The sequence below is a fragment of the Rhinolophus ferrumequinum genome, chromosome 19, assembly GCF_004115265.2.
Source record: "Rhinolophus ferrumequinum isolate MPI-CBG mRhiFer1 chromosome 19, mRhiFer1_v1.p, whole genome shotgun sequence".
NCBI classification, from domain to species: domain Eukaryota; kingdom Metazoa; phylum Chordata; class Mammalia; order Chiroptera; family Rhinolophidae; genus Rhinolophus; species Rhinolophus ferrumequinum.
The window spans coordinates 17,360,843-17,380,622 of NC_046302.1; the positions used below are offsets into that span (position 1 = coordinate 17,360,843).

Here is a 19,780-nt window from a genome sequence, read left to right on the forward strand (position 1 = left end):
TTCCACCACCATTCCTCCTCCCCAATTCTTTTCCTTTTTTCTTTATTCCTTCTCTTCTCTTCTTTCCTTTCCTGCTATTTCTCTTTTTCCTTGCCTTTCGCTCTTCTCTCACCTTTAACAGCAGTAGAGATGCCACTTTAATGATCTAAGAGCAGATCTGAAACCTTCCACAATGTACCAGTTTAAACATGAGAATATACTATCTCACGTGGGTTTATTAAAGAAAGAACAGTAAGTGTGGCATAAGGGAGCCAGTTTTGCTCCCAGATCAAATTATAGTAATGATCTGATAGGCGTTATCTTTGCTCCTATGGATTAATAGGGCAAATAGTTTAAAGGGGGGGGTGTAGTCCGCACGTACTGCATATCATCAAGTACTTACAGATTTCTTTTCTTCAGGACACAATGAGGTTAGGAATCTGGAAGCGTTTGGGTCTTTAGTAGAAATGTCAGAATCGCAAAAGCACTTGTTTGGAAGCCAGAACATGTTTGGCACTCCATAATCTAAAATCTAGAGCCATATGTAGGTATAAGTAAAATCTTGCATAACTGGTTAGATTTTCAGGAAAGGCTGGGAGGAAGGGAGAAAGGGAAGGAGAAAAAGGGAGGGAGGAAAGGAAAGAAGAAAAGGAAAGAAATTTTGCCCACATCCTCTTCAGTACTGCTAGTATTCTATAAGCAGAAATAGCTCACTGATCTTATATATCTATCTAGTCTTTGAAAGTTTGGGGAAATAGCTCTGAGGATTATGCATTGGATCTCTTTATATTTAATTCCCCAGGGCATGTATATTTGGGTTTGCGGTTGCATGGCTACCCTGGTACACCAAATTGACACACAACTGAAAAGGATTCAGAGGGATGAAAATGTTGCCTCATGGGGAAGGGGTAGGAGGAGTCCTCACCACAGTCTAGCAGCCTCGAGGGAGGAAGGAGAGTGGTGTTAATACAGTGAGGATCACATGCAGACTTGGGGCCTCTCTTTGGAGGTTCAGATATTGCATGGTGACAAGTATCATGTTTGACCGAGACGCTCTCTTATTCAGGTAAGCTTTCAAACTAAAGTGATCCATCTCAACTACAGATTTAGATGTCCTTCGCTTGGATCATTGAATTTACACTTTGAGGTATATCTATCAGGTGCAAACTGAAAAAGAAAAAGAAAAAATCCCTGAAATCTGTCTGAAATTGGTAAGGAGTGTAATTTGGCCTTCCAATCAATTGTTCTCTCCAAATCCACACATCCATTCTTGTGGATTGTGGTTAATTTTTAGGTATAATAGTGGTATTATGGTTATATTTTTTTTAAAGAGTCTTAGAGCTAGCTAGTGAAGTGCTTATGGATGAAAGATGTGACACCCAGGATTGTTTTCAAAATAATCGAAGGATGGGGAGGTATTACATTCTAATTAAAGTTTGGTTTGTTTATTTTAAAGTCATCCCAATTAAAAAGAACTAGAAAGATAAGAGCCAAAACATTACCTCCCTGTTGATGTCTGCTTCTGAGTCTCATCAGTTAAATTAGGAAGTTTTAATGTGACTTTCAATATTTTTACAGTGTCATTTCAGGCTCTTTATCACATGGTGAACCTAGTACATGGATTGGCTGATAGAGTCATTAATTGCAGAGAAGTTCTGGAAGCTTTCAACCTGCTGGTGCTCCAGGTTAGCTCCTTCCCGTACACTCTGCAGACCCAACAGTCCCGAATCAGCTCCAGCAATGAGGTTCACTGGATACAGCTGGACAGCATGGTGAGTCTCTGTTCTACTCTCTGACACAGTGATGTTCTTAGTTTCCCGGTGCAGAATCTTGTGAGGAAAGATGGTCATGGCTTGTAAAATGGAGGCACAGGAGTTAAAAATCTAACTAACATAATGATATGTTTTCTAAAAGTTTCATAGAATTACAATTACCATAAGACCAAAACTAGAGCAGTGTCCTACAAGAACAGAGTTCTGACAATTAAGTTCGCGAACTCATCCTAGAAAAAGTGCTACATACCTCATTACTGAATATCACTACGGTCACCTTCAAAGTACTCCCCTTGGGAAGCTATGCACTGATGCCAGCACCTAGTCCACCCTTCAAAGCAATTTTGGAACTCCTTCTGGAATGGCCATCAGAGTTGTCATCGTATTACCCTTGATGTCCTGAAAGTCATCAAAATGTCTTCCTTTCAATATTTCCTTTATCTTTGGGTAAAGAAAGAAGTCATTGGGGGCCAGATCAGGTGAGTAGGGAGGGTGTTCCAATAGTTATTTGTTTACTGGCTAAAAACTCCCTCACAGACAGTGCCATGTGAGCTGGTGCATTGTCATGATGCAAAAGCCATGAATTGTTGACGAAAAGTTCAGGTCGTTTAACTTTTTCACGCAGCCTTTTCAGCACTTCCAAATAGTCAACTTGGTTAACTGTTTGTCCAGTTGGTATGAATTCATAATGAATAATCCCTCTGATATCAAAAAAGGTTAGCAACATCATTGTAACAAGTTCACGAACTTAATTGTCAGACCCGTACATACATTTGATTAGGTGGTTCTTTTTTGGTTATCATGTAGATACAAAATTATCCATCCTATATAGTTTTCCCCCCAAAATGTGATGTTATCTGACTATATCATTAATACCCTAACTTATCTTTGTGACGTTAACTGATTAATTTCAATCTGAGACCTGGAAATTTCATTGTCCTCTTGGATGGCTTCTCTGTCATGTTTTAGTCTTAGTGATCTGTATCACTGTTAATTATTTCATTCTCCCCAGGAACTGGATTTTTCCTTTTAATCAGTTCTCACATATTTCTGGTTGAAACAGAGGATGATGGTAGTGTGAGTTTACTTAGTAGTGGCATTTAATGAGTTGAGAATAGCCTTGGCAACATTGTACATATTCAAGTCTTTATATTTTTTGGCTCCAATCTCTAATACCTGAAAAATATTTTCTGTCACCTATAAACTGTATGCTAAATATACTATCAAAGAAAAGAAATAAGAGTTTCATTAAAAAAAACAATAAATATTAACCAGTAAGCAATGGATCCTTCATTTTAAAACATTGAACATATTGGATATTTTTAAATAAACATGTTTAAGTAAAATATGCCAGAAATGTCTTACACAAGAATGACTATTATTTTATGAACCCAATGCATTTTATTCTGACATGAAGTAGGTCAGTTTCCCTGACTTGGCTCTTCTCTGAGTATTGGCTTGTTCTTTGCAGTAAAGCAAGCTCAGGTCGCTGATTCGCCTGGGTGTCGACAGTTTCTCCCTTATGAGAACTACCTCGTGTGTTCCCTATCACGTCCAGGCTGCTTTGAGCTTTTACTTTGTTGGTATCTTTTCCACCTCAGCTCCGTCCATTAACTGGGTGGTCAAGTCATGGGTGAGACAAGAGGCTACCACAGTTCCTTTGCTGCTAAAGTGTAGGGATGCTAAACTGTGGGCTTCCCAAGGAGTTGCCCTGACACAGAATGGATTGCTAATTGAACTGAGGAAAGGAAAAATTTTTTTTAATCCAACAGATAGTTCTCCTGCGAAATGTGAAGTTTCAGTACATTGTTGCGGGGAAAAGAGAACTATCCTAACTTACCTTGTTACTTCAGTCTTTCCAGAGGAATCACACCCATGATAGGAAGAAGGACTCAGCTTCTGCCCTTTATCTTCTCCTGACATGATGTAATAAGAGAAAAAGTCTTAAAATAATTTTCGTTAACAGTCATTCTTGTGGATTGCGGTTAATTTTTTAGGTATAATAATAACGGTATTGTGGTTATGTTTTTCTTAAAGTTCTTAGAGCTGTCTAGTGAAGTATTTATGGATTAAAGATATGATACCCAGGATTATATTCAAAATAATTGAAAGATGGAGAGTTATTATACTCTAATTAAAGTTTTTTGTTTTTTTTAAATCATTCCTATGAAATTGAGATGGAAAAGAGAAAGGTAAAAACATGGAATCTAATTTATAACAACACCTTTAGCCATGTAGGGGAGAAGCTCCTACCAATTAGCCTCCTTTAGTTATCCTAATGCCAGTGTCCTAAAGAAGGAGTAATTGGGAAAATCAAAGAAACTCAACTCAAAAAATATCATTAAGCACTTTTGGCTTGTGTTGGTTCTTTCCAAGAACACGCAAAGAGCTGATGATTTAGGGGACAAAGCAAGTGCACATCAAAGTGACTATTATCCAAAGTAGAATAAGACACAGACAGAGAACACAGATTGGTGACTGCCAGAGGCTGGGCTGGGGGGTGGGCAAAATCGTTGAAGGTGATCAAAAGGTACAAACTTTTACCTATAAATAAGTCCTGGTGACGTAATGTAATATAATGTATGGTGACTATAGTTAACAGTACTGTATGGTATATTTGGAAGTTGCTAAGAGAGTAGATCTTAAAAGTTCACACCACAAAAAAAAGAAATTGTAACTATGTGTAGTGATGTTATTGTGATCATTTCACTATATATATATCAAATCACAATATATACATATATTCAATCATTATGTTGTATACCTGAAATTAATATAATATTATATGTCAATTATATCTCATTTAAAAAAAATGAAGTTGTATAACCTTAAATATGTATAATTTTTATTTGTCCAAAAAAACACACAAAAAAACCCATTAAACAAACCCAAAATAGAATAAGACAATTTCAAAAAACCGAAATGCTCTAGGAGTTGAAAGAAGGAAGAAGTCCCATTCATTTGACAGGTGACACGGAGGAGAGAGCACTGAGGATGAGCTTTGGAACAGGGGGAGGACAGAGCGCACAGATGGGAAGCAGCCGCTCCAGGCAGCAGACAGCTTGGGCGGAGCCACAGGAGGAGGAAACATCAGCTTTTTTCAGAGACTACTTAGTGGGATGGAAAGAAACCTGGAAATATACATATGGAACCACTGAGTGCCAGGCTGGCAAAGTGTACACTTATTACACAGGCATTAACATTTTTTTATCAAAGGGATAGTATTATTGGAAATATCAGAATATACATATTTCTTTCATTTTTTATATTAACAATCTAAATGTACAGCTCAATGAATTTTTACAAACCGAACACACCCATGGGACCAGCACCAAGATGAAGAAATGGGACATTACCACCACCCCAGAAGCCGGGCACTCCCCTACCAAAGGGCAACGCTCTCTGGCCTCTTACACCATAGGTTTGATTTGCCCGGTTTTGAACTTTATATAAATGGAGTCATGCAGTATACATTCTTTTGTATCTGGCTTCTTTTGCTCAACATTATTTGTGAGATTCTTCTACACTTTGCATGAGTCATAAAACATTCATTCTTATTGCTATATATAGATTATACTGAGTGACTCCACCACAATTCATCGATTCATCCTATTCATTTATTTCAAACAGTGCTGCTAGAAACATGCTAGCACATGCCTTTTAGCAGACATATATATGTATATATGCATTTCCAGTGTAATGGCTGGGTCATAGGGTACAAATTTGTTCAGTTTTAGAAGACATTGAGAGGCTGCATTTTAAGGCCGTTCATTAACTATAGAGGCTAAATCAGCATGGATAGAAATGCGGAGATCAGTCATCTGACTTCTCTGATAATTCGGGTTAGAATTAACAAATACCTAAATTCAGAATAGTGGTCTTGACAATAAAAAAGAATGGAAGAAATAGTAACTTTTCTAGGATTTGTTTATTGAGGAAGAGGGAAGAGTTAGAGATGCTTGAGGCGCTGCCTTTAGTTAGAAGTCAGGAGGAAGATTGACCATGGAGGACAGACAAGACGGATCTTAATGAGCTAAGACTGAAGTGCGTGCACCACTGCACACGAAAAGTTGGAGTTTGGAGTTGGGCTTTATAGTGAGGATTTGAAATATTTTTTCAAAACAGTAATCACTGAAGCAGCTTGTGTGGATAAAATTATGGAAGAAAATAATGAAGAAAACTGCCACGAAGGCAGTGAGGGCAAGGACTGACACGTAATGCCACTGGATTTGGCTTCGGGAGTCCTTGGTGACCTTCCAGGGAATAGTGTCCATACAGCAAAGTGTTTGGCTGGAGGAAAAGCAGAGACAGCAATGAAAAGACAGGGAGAGTTGCAGCGTGGGGTCACTGCACAGACAGGACTTTTGGAGGGGGGAGGATTTTTTTTTAAAGAGGTGGAACATTTTCCCCAAAGACATAAGGCTTCACTAAATCATTTTTATGATTTGTGATACTTGGTGATATATGTTTCTTTATTATTTAATTTTTTTAAATTTTATTAACTCTATTGGGGTGACATTGGTTAATAAAATTATATAGGTTTCAAGTATACAATTCTATAATACATCATCTATATATTGCATTGCATGTTCACCACCTAAATTCAAGTCTCCTTCCATCACCATATATTTGACCCCCTTTTATCTTCTTCTACCTCCCCCATCCCATTTTCCTTCTGGTAACCACTATACCATTGTCTGTGTCTATAAGTATTTGTTTGTCTTAGTTGTTCATTTGTGCTTTCAGTTTTATATACCACATATGATTGAAATCGTATGGCTCTTGACTTTTTTCATCTGGCTTACTTTCCTTAGCATGATCATGTTACTTTAGAGTAACATCATTCAGAGTTTCATAACTCATATTTTAAAGGATGGTCCCCTTAATTTCTATGACAACTTTTGTAATACAAACTATAGTTACAGTTTAATGTAAACATAACAAATTGGTGAAACTATTCACTTCTAATTCTTAGCTTTAGTAGCCCTGGTTCTTAAAACCCATACTGGCTCCAATTGATCACAAACCATCATTTAACAACCTGTCCTATAATTTTGCTTAGAAAAAAGAAAGAGAAAGAGAAAAATGAGAATAGGTGGATATATCCTAACCAGCAAGTTAAAATGCTGCATCAGGAAAAGGAGCAGGCTTGGAGGAGGATTTTATATTTTCCCAAAGAAACAAGACCGAGGATGAGAAGGAGTTTAAAGATCAAGCTCATACGAGAGAAAACTTCCACTAACTCTGTGCCAGCTCCAGATAAGGAGGAAAACTCAGATGAATGACTTTTTTATCCTAAATGACTTATTTGACATAATTATCTAGAACACAGCCAAGAACTTAGCATAAAACAAGCAAACAAATAAACAATAGATGTCACTCAATCTGTGCTCTAAGGTTCCGGGATTTCTAAGAACATTTTCAGGTCTTTATTTGTAAGAACATAAATAAAGCATATTTACTCTCAAAAAAGACCCTGTTCCAAGAAGCAGAATTCCTGGTTTGGGGGACCTCAAAAAATTAAAAGCTGTCAATTAAATAGTACTTTATTTTTATCTTAATGACCTTATAAATCACACAATTGCTCATCTCTTTGGATGGGTTACTAAAAAACTCAGAACCATATTTGTAGCCGACTTCTAACAAAACATGCAGATGTTTCTGATATGTATTTCTGAGAGAACTCACTTTATTCCTGGCCCAATTTTATTTTTCTTATCCTTGCTTTTTTTCTCTGATTGCCTAATTCATTTTTATCTTACACATTTTAAGCTGCTGTATTACCTTTATGAAATGAGTTGGAGGCTGTTTAAAGAAAAATGTCAACACATAATGCATAACAAATAAATGTGAGATGAAAATGCACAGGCAACATAACAGGAAGAAATGACTGTGGAAAAGTTATGTACAAAAGAGGAAAGAAAAAAGAAAAAAACACCAGCTACATGAACTGAGAAAGCTTATTGAGTATTCTGGGTCTACTGAGTTTAAGGACAAGCGGCTTGTCAGATATGTTAGGATCCTCTGAGGGAATCTGTGTCACATCCCAAAATAGTTATTCATTTCCATAGTGATGACTGAGTCATCAAAAAGGGGGATAAATACAGTGCATTGTGTTTAAGAAGGTGGAAAAGTGTATATTCCACTTTTAAAATAAACTTTGTTTGTAAAAGAATAAACTTTTATGAATTATCATCAAGTGATACCAGAAAAGTTTTCTTTAATTGAGGAGGTTTTCAGTTTGTCAATCTCCAGAGAGTTCTATAGAAAGCATATGTATCAGTATAGAGAGATCTGCTTTGAGAGTGGAAAAAAAATCTGACCTTGTGACAGTACCAGTCTAAAACATGTGATTCTTCTGAAAATGTCTGAACAAAAGAAAGAGAAAACAAGTCAATCTATGTAGTTACCCTCTGTCCTAAGATAGCAATGTCAACATTCCACTATTAACATATTAAGTTTATTTGAAGTAAAAAGAAAATTCAGTTATGCCTCAGAGATTATTTTAGAGTTAGTACCAGGTTATATAATGAAACATTTTTTGTCAGCTTTATTGAGGTATAATTAACAAAACTGTAAGATATTTAAAGTGTACATTGTGATGATTTGATATATGTATATATTATGAAAGGATTTCCTCCCATCTAATTAACACATCCATCACTATTTACACATATTTTATAAGAATATTTAACTTCTACTTGCTTAGCAAATTTCAATTGTATAATATAGTGTTCTCAACTATAGTCACCATGTTATATGTTAGAGCCTCAAGCCTTATTCATGTTATAGCTGCAAGATTGTACCCTATTACCAACCTCTCCCAATGTCCCCAGCCTTCTAGCCCCTGGCAGCCACTATTCTACTCTGTTTCTATGGGTTTGAGTTGGTTGGTTTTTTTTTTTTTTTAATTCCACACTAGGTTGGTAAAATACATTATTTGTCTTTCTCTGTCTAACTTATTTCAACTTAGCATAATGCCCTCAAGGTCCATCCACGTTTATCACAATGGCAGGATGTCCTTTTTCATGGCTGAATAATATTCGTATATATGCATATATATATAATATTCGTATATGTATTCGTATATACATTTACAAACATATATATGTATCTTTATTCATTCATCCATGATGGTCACTTAGGTTGTTTCCATATCTTGGCTATTGTGAATAATGTTGCAGTGAAGAGTGAAGATGGAAGTTCAGATGTCTCTTCAATATATTATTTTCATTTCCTTTGAATATGTACCCAGAAGTGGAATTGCTGGATCATGTGGTAGCTATACTTTTAATTTCTTGAGGAACTTCCATACTGTTTTCCATAGTGGCTGTACCAATTTAAATTTCCACCAATAGGGCACATGGGTGCCCTATTCTCCACATCCTCACCAACACTTGTTATTGTTTGTCTTTTTGATAATTGTCATTCTAACAGGTGGAGTGATATCTCATTGTGGTTTTGATTTGATTTCCCTGATGATGAGTGATGTTGAGCATCTGTTCATGTACCTGTTGGCCATTCATATGTCTTCTTTAGAAAATTTTCAGTTCCTCTGCCCAGTTTTTAGTTGGATTATATGGGTTCTTTTTTTTTCCCCCTGCTATTGAGTTGTGTGAGTTCTTTATAAATTTTGGATATTAACCCCTTAAACAGATAATAGGATTTACAAATATTTTCTCCCATTACATAGGTTGCCTTTTCATTGTATTAATGGTTTCCTTTGCTGTACAGGAGCTTTTTAGTTTGCTCTAGTCCCACTTGTTTATTCACAATTGTTTTAACCTTCTAGGAAATAACATATTACAGGGTTTGTTCCCCCCCTAGAAAACAAGACATATTTTATTCTGTCCTCACTGAGTTTTGCTCTGTGTTTTGAATCAGGAGGACATGAGCTGTGAGGAGAAGCTGTACTTCGGCTTGAATGAGTACAGTAAGTCTCTACTGTGGGGGATCACAAGCCCACTTCTGAGATGTGACGAGACTTTTGAAAAAATGGTGAACACACTCTTAGAGAGGTAAGTAAAAGCCTTCAATCTGTCCCTTAGCTGTGTACCTAAAATAGCCCAAAGTCTTTTGTGTTAGTGTCACCGGAGTTTGGTAGAGCCCCAGCTGTGCAGTTGACATGTGAAGGCAGAATAAAAATAGTCTTTCCTAAGATGACCTTTTATGCACATGAGTTTTTTATGATCATCCAAGATCAACAAAGGAAACTAGTGACTAACAGTAGGACTTACAACCACTTTCCATGCCCCGAATCATCTCCCAAGCATGCTTCACGCTTTTACATTTTTCCCTTTTTTCTCCTCCACAGGCAAATACCCTTCAATGGCCTGGTAAAAACTAAACTTGACTATGAGAGATTTGAAGTGTAGGCTGGAGAAAATTAAGGCACAATCAGATCATTTAAGCGAGTTCAGTTCCTTGTGTCCATTCTCCAGTCCTCAACCTTGGGAGGGAAGGACCATGGCACTTCTCTCTCCTCTGCCTTCTTTTTATCCCCCAGTTCCAGGTCAAACTCTGGAAGAGTAAAGGGTTTTCCTGTATTTTCCTCTCTGATCTTGAATCACGGACTCAAAGAGTAGGGAGAAGCATTAGAATTTGCCTGACCTAGTAGAAGTCCCTCCCGGCCCTCCCCAACGATATTCTGTCTGCTCATCCAATGATGGAGCACCAGTTGCGGTTAAAACTGGTTCCAGTCCATCACAAGCCGTCTGTGTAACAACCTGCCATGTAACTTTGCTAAGAAAAAAGAAAGAGAAGTAAAAACGAGGACAGGTGGGTTCATCTTACCCAGCAAATTATAATGCTGCATCAGGAGTCGGATTTTATATTTTTGCAGCTGTTGGATTTGAGGACTTAACTGACACTGAGGCATTAATCCTGTCACAGCACATGTGATCTTAGATTTCCAAATCAGCCCATGTGTCTTCCCTTTAAGTGTTTCCCACCCACCCGTTCCATCTGCCAGCTTGGAATGTATCTTCCTTCCAGTAACATCAGAGTTTCATAACTGGTATTTCAATGGATGATCCCATCAATTTCTGTTACCAGCTTTGGTAATGCAAAACTACAATTACAGTTTAATGCAAACAATAGATGGGAAAAACTATTCACGTCTATGTTCATGCTTCTTTCAGAGTGTGAAGTCTAAACGCTTATATATCAAAGTAATCTTTTGTTCTAACTTTGGTTTTCCTACATGGCCCAGCAAAAAACATTGAGCTTTAAACATGGATCATCTGTGCTTACTTCCCCCAACCCAGTCACCCCAGGCTAATAATAGCTATGATTTATTGAACACTTGAAGGGACTGGCTGAGGACTGATTGAACCTAAGGACTTCTTCACTTTTCCCCAATGTACTGAATCCTTGCAATGTAAGAAGACATTGTCAGAGACCTGAGTGAAATCTAGACCCCGCTCTGTCCCTGAGCAGTGGGATGATCTTTGCAAGTAGCTGAATTTCTCTCAGCCCCTTAACTCATTCTCCTACGAGAAGGTGGAGTGGTCAGAATCCAGGGAATCTATGATCCTTTCCAACTCTGAAGTACTTCAAAACCACACGATTCATTTGATGACCCTAGTTGGTATTTGAAACTGGGCTTTTCTGTGAAAGGACAGTGAACCACTTGTTTTACTTTAAATAGAATTATAAAGTGGGACAAAGGTGAAATCCTTCATTGGCCTACCAGCTGCTAGGCTACTGCATGTGCTACCAGCTGGCAACCAGGAAGAAAGTTCACAAACTCACCCTCATTTTCCCAGTGCCTACTTTCTTGACCAGGACCTCTTTATGCCTGCAAGTGGGTCGGCTTCGCGCATTTCTGCTCATTTTATCAGCAAGCCCAGCTTTCTGAGGAATAGCACAGAATGAGAGATTTATTTTCTGCCTGCCCGGTAATTGTAAAAACTGCCAGTTTGAACAAAGTGATCCTCTTACCTGGTAGTCCAGCGGGGGGTGAGGTGAGGGTAGTGCTGTACTATGGCGTTTGAGGGAAGCCAGGACACTCCAGCCCTTGCCAGGCTCCCTTTGCTGAGCAGGGCTCAGGTGATAGGAGGCTACACCACTAGGGGGTGCTATTTCTCCAGCTCCAAGTTTTCTCCAGCACCAAGGCACATTTTATGGGAAGATACAGTTACTGCTGTGGGGCTAATCTCAAATTAGTAATAATAATTACTCTTTTTATGTCTAATACTCTACAGACATGATATTAAAATCTCAGTTTCCTTGCTGTAATCTTAAGTATCAAAGAAATAAGCTGACAGTACCGCCATTCTAACCCAATGCCACCAGCAAAAGGTTAGGATCCAGGGATGATCCGTTATGACAATTAACCTGACTAGACCAGAGCTTCTCAAAATTTAATGTGCCTACAAATCACCCGTGGCTCTTGTCAGGACACAGAGTCTGATTTGGTATGTCTGCGGTGGGGGATTTGGCGTTTCTGACAATCCCAGGAGCCCTTGCTGCTAGATGCTACTTCTGGTCCACAGACCACCCTTGGAGAAGCTGGGATCATGAGACCGTCCCTAAACCTCTTTAACTTGCTTGCCTATCCTAACAGGTTCTGACTCACAGTCGTTGCAAGCTCAACTTTTCCTGCTAGTGACGTGGGCTGTGAGGTGGTTGTAGAACCCAAGCCCATCACTGCTCACTACCCCCTTCCCAGCACACTTGGTCTGCATGGCTGCCGCGCAGACCTTACTGCTCCAGGCGGCCCTGCGGCCCGAGTGCTAGCTCCCCGTGTTCTGTTGAAGGTACCCCAGGCTGCACAGCATGGTCGTCCGCTGCTACCTTCTCATCCAGCAGTACTCAGAGGCTCTGATGGCTCTCACCACCATGGCGTCACTCCGAGACCACAGCACCCCAGAAACACTCAGCATTATGGATGACCTCATCAGCTCCCCGGGAAAAACCAAAAGTGGCAGGGGACACATGCTCATTATCAGGGTGCCCTCCGTGCAGCTGGCGATGCTGGCCAAGGAGCGGCTGCAGGAAGTGCGCGACAGGCTGGGGCTGCAGTACCGCTTCGAGATCATCCTCGGGAACCCTGCCTCTGAAGTCAGTGTTGCAACTCACTTTGTGGCGCGATTGAAGGTTAGCAATGACACGTGCTTCTCCTTCAAAATACCGTTTGTTTCTGTTTTCTGGGAACCCCACGTGGGTGGCTCAGAGGCTGAGTGTAATAGGGTTTTGCACATGTGTCCATCTGATCTTCATGACAATGTTAATACTCAACTAAGGGACAGGTTCAGTTTCCTAATTGGAACCAGCTGATTAAGATGCTGCCAAGCCCCCCTTTTTAGCACGTGCCTGCATTTAGTCTTCCATGCTCTCCAACTGCCGGTGTAAAAATGAGATGACCCAGTTTGGCCCCATGTTTATTGACCTTGTTTGAGATGCATTTAGCCCATGGCCATCTATTTTCTAAAAGAAAGAAAGAAAGGGAGGGAGGGAAGAAGGGAGGGAGGAAGAAGGGAGGAAAAGTTGTTCTCTCAGACCTCTGTGGGGTCTTTATCATCAATTCACTAATTCTCTTCTGTCCATCTTGACTGTTGGCTTATCTAGAGTTGGTAAAATATTCTGTTTTATCTTCAGTACTCATGCAGAACTATCCCAAGCCCTCCTGCATGTGGATTCTTCAACAGTTTTTTGTGTGTTTTTTTTTTGAACTTGCTTTGACCCTCAGCACTGAGACTTGGCCTGGACCGAGACATCCAAGCATCCTGGATAGGGATGTAGTACATGAGCAAGCACACCGGCCTGGGGCTGGCTGCTTTCCCGAAACACCTCCTGTTAGGCAGCAGAGGGGGCGAGTTTCTAAATCAACTAACCTAACTCCCTAACTTAGGCCTGCTCAGGTTTTTCTGGGGACATTTATAATCCAGTGTGTCCTAGCCATTAAGAAAGATTTAATAAAACATCTGTGTACATATAGTACAGCACTGAGCTAGCTAGATACTGTATGTCTGAGTCAGACTAACATGGTATCTGCACCCTGCACACTAAACTAAATTGTATTAAGAAAAATCTAGTTGGGCACAAATTTTATGAAAAGAATCAAGTAGTCTTGGGGGATTTGCATTTAACCCAGGGCTGCAGTTTCTCATCTGCAAAATGAAAGAGTTGGAGTTGGAGGATCTCTAGGGGTGCTAATACTGGGATTATTATTTAGTGTTCATAAAGCATTTTGCAAATGCAAACCTTTTCATTGTATTCTATTAGCCAACTTAAACTGAATAATCCAAAATGCAAACAAAATACCATGTATTAGCTTGATGAGTGACAGGAACAATAAATCTAAAAATAGAAACTCTTATATTTAGTGGAAGTTGTAACATTTCTATTTCATATATAGATGTGATGTTCACCATTTTAAATTATACTCACGGGACACGTTACAGCAGAATTCCTAGCATGACTAACAAATAAGTGTCCTGAAACTCTTATTTCAGTCTCACTCATAGAGACAAAGGTCTTGAGACAATTTCAGTAATGCTAATGATGAAGAATCTAGAAAGGCAAATCATTGGCACCACTCTAAAGTCTCCCACACTTGTTGCAGGAAGATGATTGAAAAGAATGTGAAGCTACAGGGTCTTCTCTGAGTCTCCATTGACACTGATCAAGCAAGTGTGGCTACCCATAGACTCTCAGGTCATTTGTTCAGACCCTTTAAAAGTGCCAGTGACTAAATAAGTCAGTGTAAATCAGTGGGTCCTAATAATCTGCCCCTCTGGGCTATAATTTGAAAACCACGATCGAGGCCTGAGGCTCTGAACCAGCACATCAGAATCACCTGCAGGGCTCTTAGAGGGTGACCGTTCTGTGCAGCTGCTGTTCTGAGACTGCCATACACAAAGGGGGTCTCAAGTAATTACTTCTCAAAGCCATTATTGCTCAATTTTTATGAGTAGCTGCCAGACACCAACCACACAAAAGAGATTTCCGTATTTTCAAAACCACTGGATCCTATTAATAAATCCTGTTAAAACTCTCCATTTATGAGGAAGTGAAAATATGAAATCCCGTTGAAATGTTCACATCTTAATTTAAGCAAGATGGCCACTTGCCAGGTGGTCTCTGCTTCACCCGTTTATTTCTAAGTTATAACAACATCCTTTACCATTGTCAGGAAGGCATGGCTGTGCCTTTTATCTCTAGTCTTGGGTAAAATCCAATGCCTCTTCTTCTATTAGATGGTCTTCTTTTTGTGCTTCCCTCTAATTATCCTGTTCTGTGTTGTGGTTAACTTAAAAGTGATGACAAGCTTTTTGGAGGATGCAAGGTTTAAATCTAAATAAATCATTTCCTCCAGAAGGACTGTGAAGCTTTCATTAGATTTCCTTGGCCTGGAGCCCCATGTTTTCCTTGAACTCAATGTTCACTCAGTCTTTTGTGTTGTCTTAAATGCCTCTGCAGTGACATCATCCTTGGGGCATGGTCAGTCCATCTAGGAGCTGCAGCCATCACTCCTCAGAAGTAGCAATGTAACAGAAAAGCATTTTACAGTGGTTTGGCTAGCTCTGATTGGTCAGGAATAAAAGCAAGATTTGTTTAATAATCTTTTGAAAGTAAATCTCCTTGTGTAGTAAAACATAACATCTGTTAATCCTATCATTGTAACCCAACCTCATTATTCTTGGTAGAACCATGGCCTACAGATGGTTTCTGAAAGATAAAATACATTTAGGGAGAATCCCAGTGTCAGGAATATCATGAGTCCAGTGTGGAGGCTGTAAGTAAAATGAACACTATTTCCAGAATTGTTTGCTTTAAATCAAGTAATGTTATGGTTCCCTTTGACACACAAATGTGTAGAGAACTGAATTTTATAGAGACCTTTCTTCTAATATTTAAAAAAAAATCTTGATATATCGATTTTCTAAGACAAGAAAAGTCTCTCAAACTTAGAAACAGTTATATAGATCCACTGATTTCCCCTTGGTATGCAAATATATGATAAATGATTGAGCAACAAGGTCACAGTTCTTCTAGTTTTGCAAATTAGAAGAACTAATTTGAGTAATTGTGGGTATATTTATTTCTAAAAACTGATATTTATAGACATCAACAAATTGTTATTCAAACCCTATCATATTAACTTCTTGCCTGTTAGATTTCTTTTTATCCCATATTATGTTTAGCAAAGAAACTACCAGTCTATTTTAAAATAAAATTGCATGCATTACTTAACACCTTACTTCTCAGTCTTTGTTCCTTAAAGCATTATCAGAAATGTCAGTTCATATCTTATAACTTCTGCTAGAAAGTTGATATAAAGCATAGTTAGATGCTATACATTTTATAAGAAATGGTAGAAACCACCTTGTCTACTTGAGAGATAGTCCTATTTTTTTCTGCTCTATAAATAGAAAAATCTTAAGATCTTTCCACTTTTGAACATCTTTCAAGTTGGTGAGATTTTTTTCATTTCATTGATATATTCATGTTTTCATGATTGACTTTCCATTTATTAAAGATAAACATGTGTATATATGTATATACGTGTTAATATACAGAGGGTGCCTAAAAATATCTATACATTTTAAGAAAGGAAAAAACTGTATTAAAATTGTAATAATATATACCTATAACAAAAGATGAATATAAGTCTTGTATACATTTTTTTGGCACCCCCAGTATATGAAAAGTTAATGCTTAACAGATTCTTTATGAAATCATAAGCTAATTACAGTACTCTTCTAAGGAAGGGACAGGTTTGTCCTTGGCCCGGGTTTGGTTATATTTTTAGCCTTCTGAAGAGGGACATTTTCGGGCCCTAAGCCAATTATTACTTAGTTATTCTGAAAGTCAATAAAGGGAAAAAGAGGAAAAATAACCATCAGGAGTGGCTAACTTCATGATTTTCTTGGTGAAAATGTCTGTTTTCATGGAGATTCATGATTTCATGGAGATTTGTTGAGATTCTTTTATTAATCATTCACAACTGAAACTGTCTTCTTCAATCAGTCCATTATATGAAGAAAGTATATTTAAGAGCCTTGAGTCAGGTCGTTTCATCAGGGTTTCTTTAAGGGTGGCATCCTGGTGGGATATTTCACACTGTATGTTTCTTTGGCCAGTGTGGCTAGTGCATGAAGTACCGTGTTTCCCCGAAAATAAGACCTACCCTGAAAATAAGCCCCAGTTAAGATCATCAGGCAGACAGACACATTTAATACATTATGACGATGTTCCAGAAAAAGATGACATGACTGCATTTGAATAAATGTAGATTGTTGTACATGAAAAAATAAGAAACAAGCCCTAATAATAAGCCCTAATGCGTCTTTTGGAGCAAAAATTAATATAAGACCCGGTCTTATTTTTGGGGAAACAAGGTATGTTCCAAGATCTCCTGTTTTACCCTGTTGAAATAAAATTAAAGGCCACGTTCCTCTGGAGCGCTTTGTGTATGCCTTTTAGTAGCAATTAAAATATGTACACACACACACACACACACTTACTGGAAGTCATTTGGTAGCACAAATGTGTATAAAACCTGGACCTAGAAATCTTTTAAAGGTAGAAACTTAAATAAGTTTTAACTTTATCATCTGGGTCCCTTTCCACAGACCTGGCGAGGAAATGAACCAGAAGAGTGGACCCCTCGGACATACCAAGATTTAGAAGGTCTGCCTTGTATTGTGATACTAACTGGCAAAGATCCCCTTGGAGAAACCTTTCCCAGGTACAATGTGAATAATTAGTTCTCATTTTTCATTAGTTACCCAGCTGAGCTGATGGTTAAAACTTGGCTAATGTTTAAGCATCTCATTTGTTTGGCAGGTGGGACGAGAACTAGGTTTTTTCAGACATGTAATATAGCCTCCCTTGATTCTTCTTTTGACTTTCCAGAGATAACCTACATAGCAGTTTTGGGGATGGCAGATAGCCACATTGAGAAGTGTTTATACATTAAAGCAGGGCAGCCAGAGAGGCCAAGAGGAAAAGCATCAGCCTGAAACCAGGATTTTTTCTTTTCTTTTCTTTTTTTTTTTTTTTGGATGAAGTATCTTTATCTGCTGTTCCCAACCCCCTCAAGGACCTGCAGATTGGAAGACAACAACAGCATTAATCGAATGCTTACTGTGTGTCAGGCATTGCTGCAAATGCCTTACCTGTGTCATCCCCTTCATTCCTTACAATAACCGTGTGAGCCAGGCACTGTTATTTTATTTTATACTTGGAGAAAATGAAGTAACTAGTTGGGAGGTCATCACAGCTAGGAGGTGACAGAGCTGAGGTTTAAATGAAGGATCACATGGCACAGAAACCCACGATGCTAACAGCACCGACACCGTGCACAGGGCCAGGGGGCTCACCAGAAACGTCACTGCTTTTGTGCAGGTCTTTGAAGTACTGTGACCTCCGGTTAATTGATTCAAGCTATTTAACTCGCACGGCCTTGGAGCAGGAGGTGGGGCTGGCATGCTGCTATGTCTCAAAAGAGGTCATCCGGGGGCCCACTGTTGCCCTGGACCTGAGTGGGAAGGAGCAGGAGAGAACCACTGTGAGCGAGAACGACTCCGATGAGCTGCTGATGGACCTGGAGAGGCCCCAGAGCAACAGCAGCGCCGTCACTGGGACCTCGGGTCAGTACTTTCTTCTCTTTCAAGGGACGAGGGACAGGAGTGAGGAGGTGGGTAGGCATGTGGAAGGCATGGGCCTCTCGTGAGCCCCTCGAGCTTTCGGAGGAGCCGTCAGAGACTCAGGCAGCCTGTCCAGACCACAGTTACCCGGGAGAGATGACTATTGAACATGATTGTTGAACAGCCACAAAATACTACTCTGGATAAACATTTAATGAAGAGTTTGGTCGTAGGAAAAATATAGTAAATACATTTTATGAGCCTTAGCCTGTACCATTTCCCTTCATCTTTCCCTTCCTAATCATCTCATGAATATTATGCATCTGATATTTGTACAGAGGCCCTCTTTTCCTTTCAAATCCTGAAGCTGTAAGTTTGTGCTAACTGGCTTAGTACCTGGCACAAAGTGTTTGTACGGAAGGAAGGGAGGGAGGGAGAGAGGGAGGGAGGGAGGGAGAGAGAGAGGAAAGAAAGAGAGAGAAAGAGGGGAGGGAGGGAAGGAGGGAAGGAGGGAGGGAGGGAAGAAGGAAGGAAGGGAAAAATTTTCTAAGGACTTAATGGCAAGTGTTTGTATCCTGAAGGCTACGCTGGGGCTGCTGGTTGACTGATGACCACCATGCAGGCTGCCAGCCCCCCTCTTGCAGCGAGACTATACAGCCTGACAGTGCTCCATGTGAATTTTCTTCTGATAAATTGTATTACAGCAAGTGCAGCACTATTTCATTGCTTTCTGACTAAGAAAGTAATAAAGCTTAATACAGAAAACTTGGAGAATGTAACAAAGTATAAAGTTCAGAAATGAAAATCCCACGACGGGAGGTAACCACCATTACCGTTCCTTCTTCCCAGGTCTCCGTCCTCTGTCACTATGACACAAACACGCAAACACACACACCAGTTCCTGTCCCAGAGCAGCACTAGTCTTTCTGTTCATTCTCTCAGCTGCTGTTAGATGTTTCCCTGTGGGAACGGAAGAGGCCATTATCTGGGTTTTTCTGCCTTTTCATGGTGACCCTCAGCCTAGAAGCGCGTGAGGCCCCGCTGGTCCCCCTCAGCCAGGGATCAGAGCTGTACCTCCCTCCGCCTCTCCTCCTCTAAAGGCTCCCCAGTTTTGTCTCTGAGACCAGTTCAAAATAAAGGTGAGAGGTTCAGAGGATAGGAAAGCGTAGCAGACGGGAGGGGGAATGTCACATCTAGGAGCTTTGGGGTACCAGCATTGGTGAGGGAGAGGCGAGGGTGGGGAATTCATCTTGCTTCCTGTGGCTCTATATTTAGGCCGACCCCTGAGTGCGAGAACTGCCTCACAAGGCTCACATATGCTTGGCCTTGCTCTGACTAACTCACACAAAGGTAATGGTTTGCCTTCCGCTGGTGAGAGGTTCCCTCCCTTCGAGGACACCTGAGCACACATGTTCCCCACCCCCACCCCCC

The 19,780-nt window shown here is 39.7% G+C and overlaps 1 protein-coding gene and 1 long non-coding RNA gene across 2 annotated transcripts in view; one reads left to right on the forward strand and one right to left on the reverse strand.

Annotated features, from left to right (window-relative positions):
* Positions 1-19,780, forward strand: part of GREB1L (GREB1 like retinoic acid receptor coactivator) — a 255,520-nt gene that overhangs the window by 214,194 nt on the left and 21,546 nt on the right. Inside the window, 6 exon segments of the mRNA XM_033087644.1 lie at positions 1,558-1,594; positions 1,596-1,751; positions 9,636-9,769; positions 12,512-12,851; positions 17,333-17,448; positions 18,108-18,352. Coding sequence (XP_032943535.1) covers positions 1,558-1,594; positions 1,596-1,751; positions 9,636-9,769; positions 12,512-12,851; positions 17,333-17,448; positions 18,108-18,352 — 1,028 coding nt within the window.
* On the reverse strand, positions 1,746-11,609 carry LOC117011895 (uncharacterized). The gene is made up of 3 exons (XR_004421073.1): positions 11,505-11,609; positions 3,592-3,667; positions 1,746-1,831 (listed from the first exon to the last, which is right to left on the reverse strand). It is a non-coding gene; the product is annotated as an uncharacterized LOC117011895 (long non-coding RNA).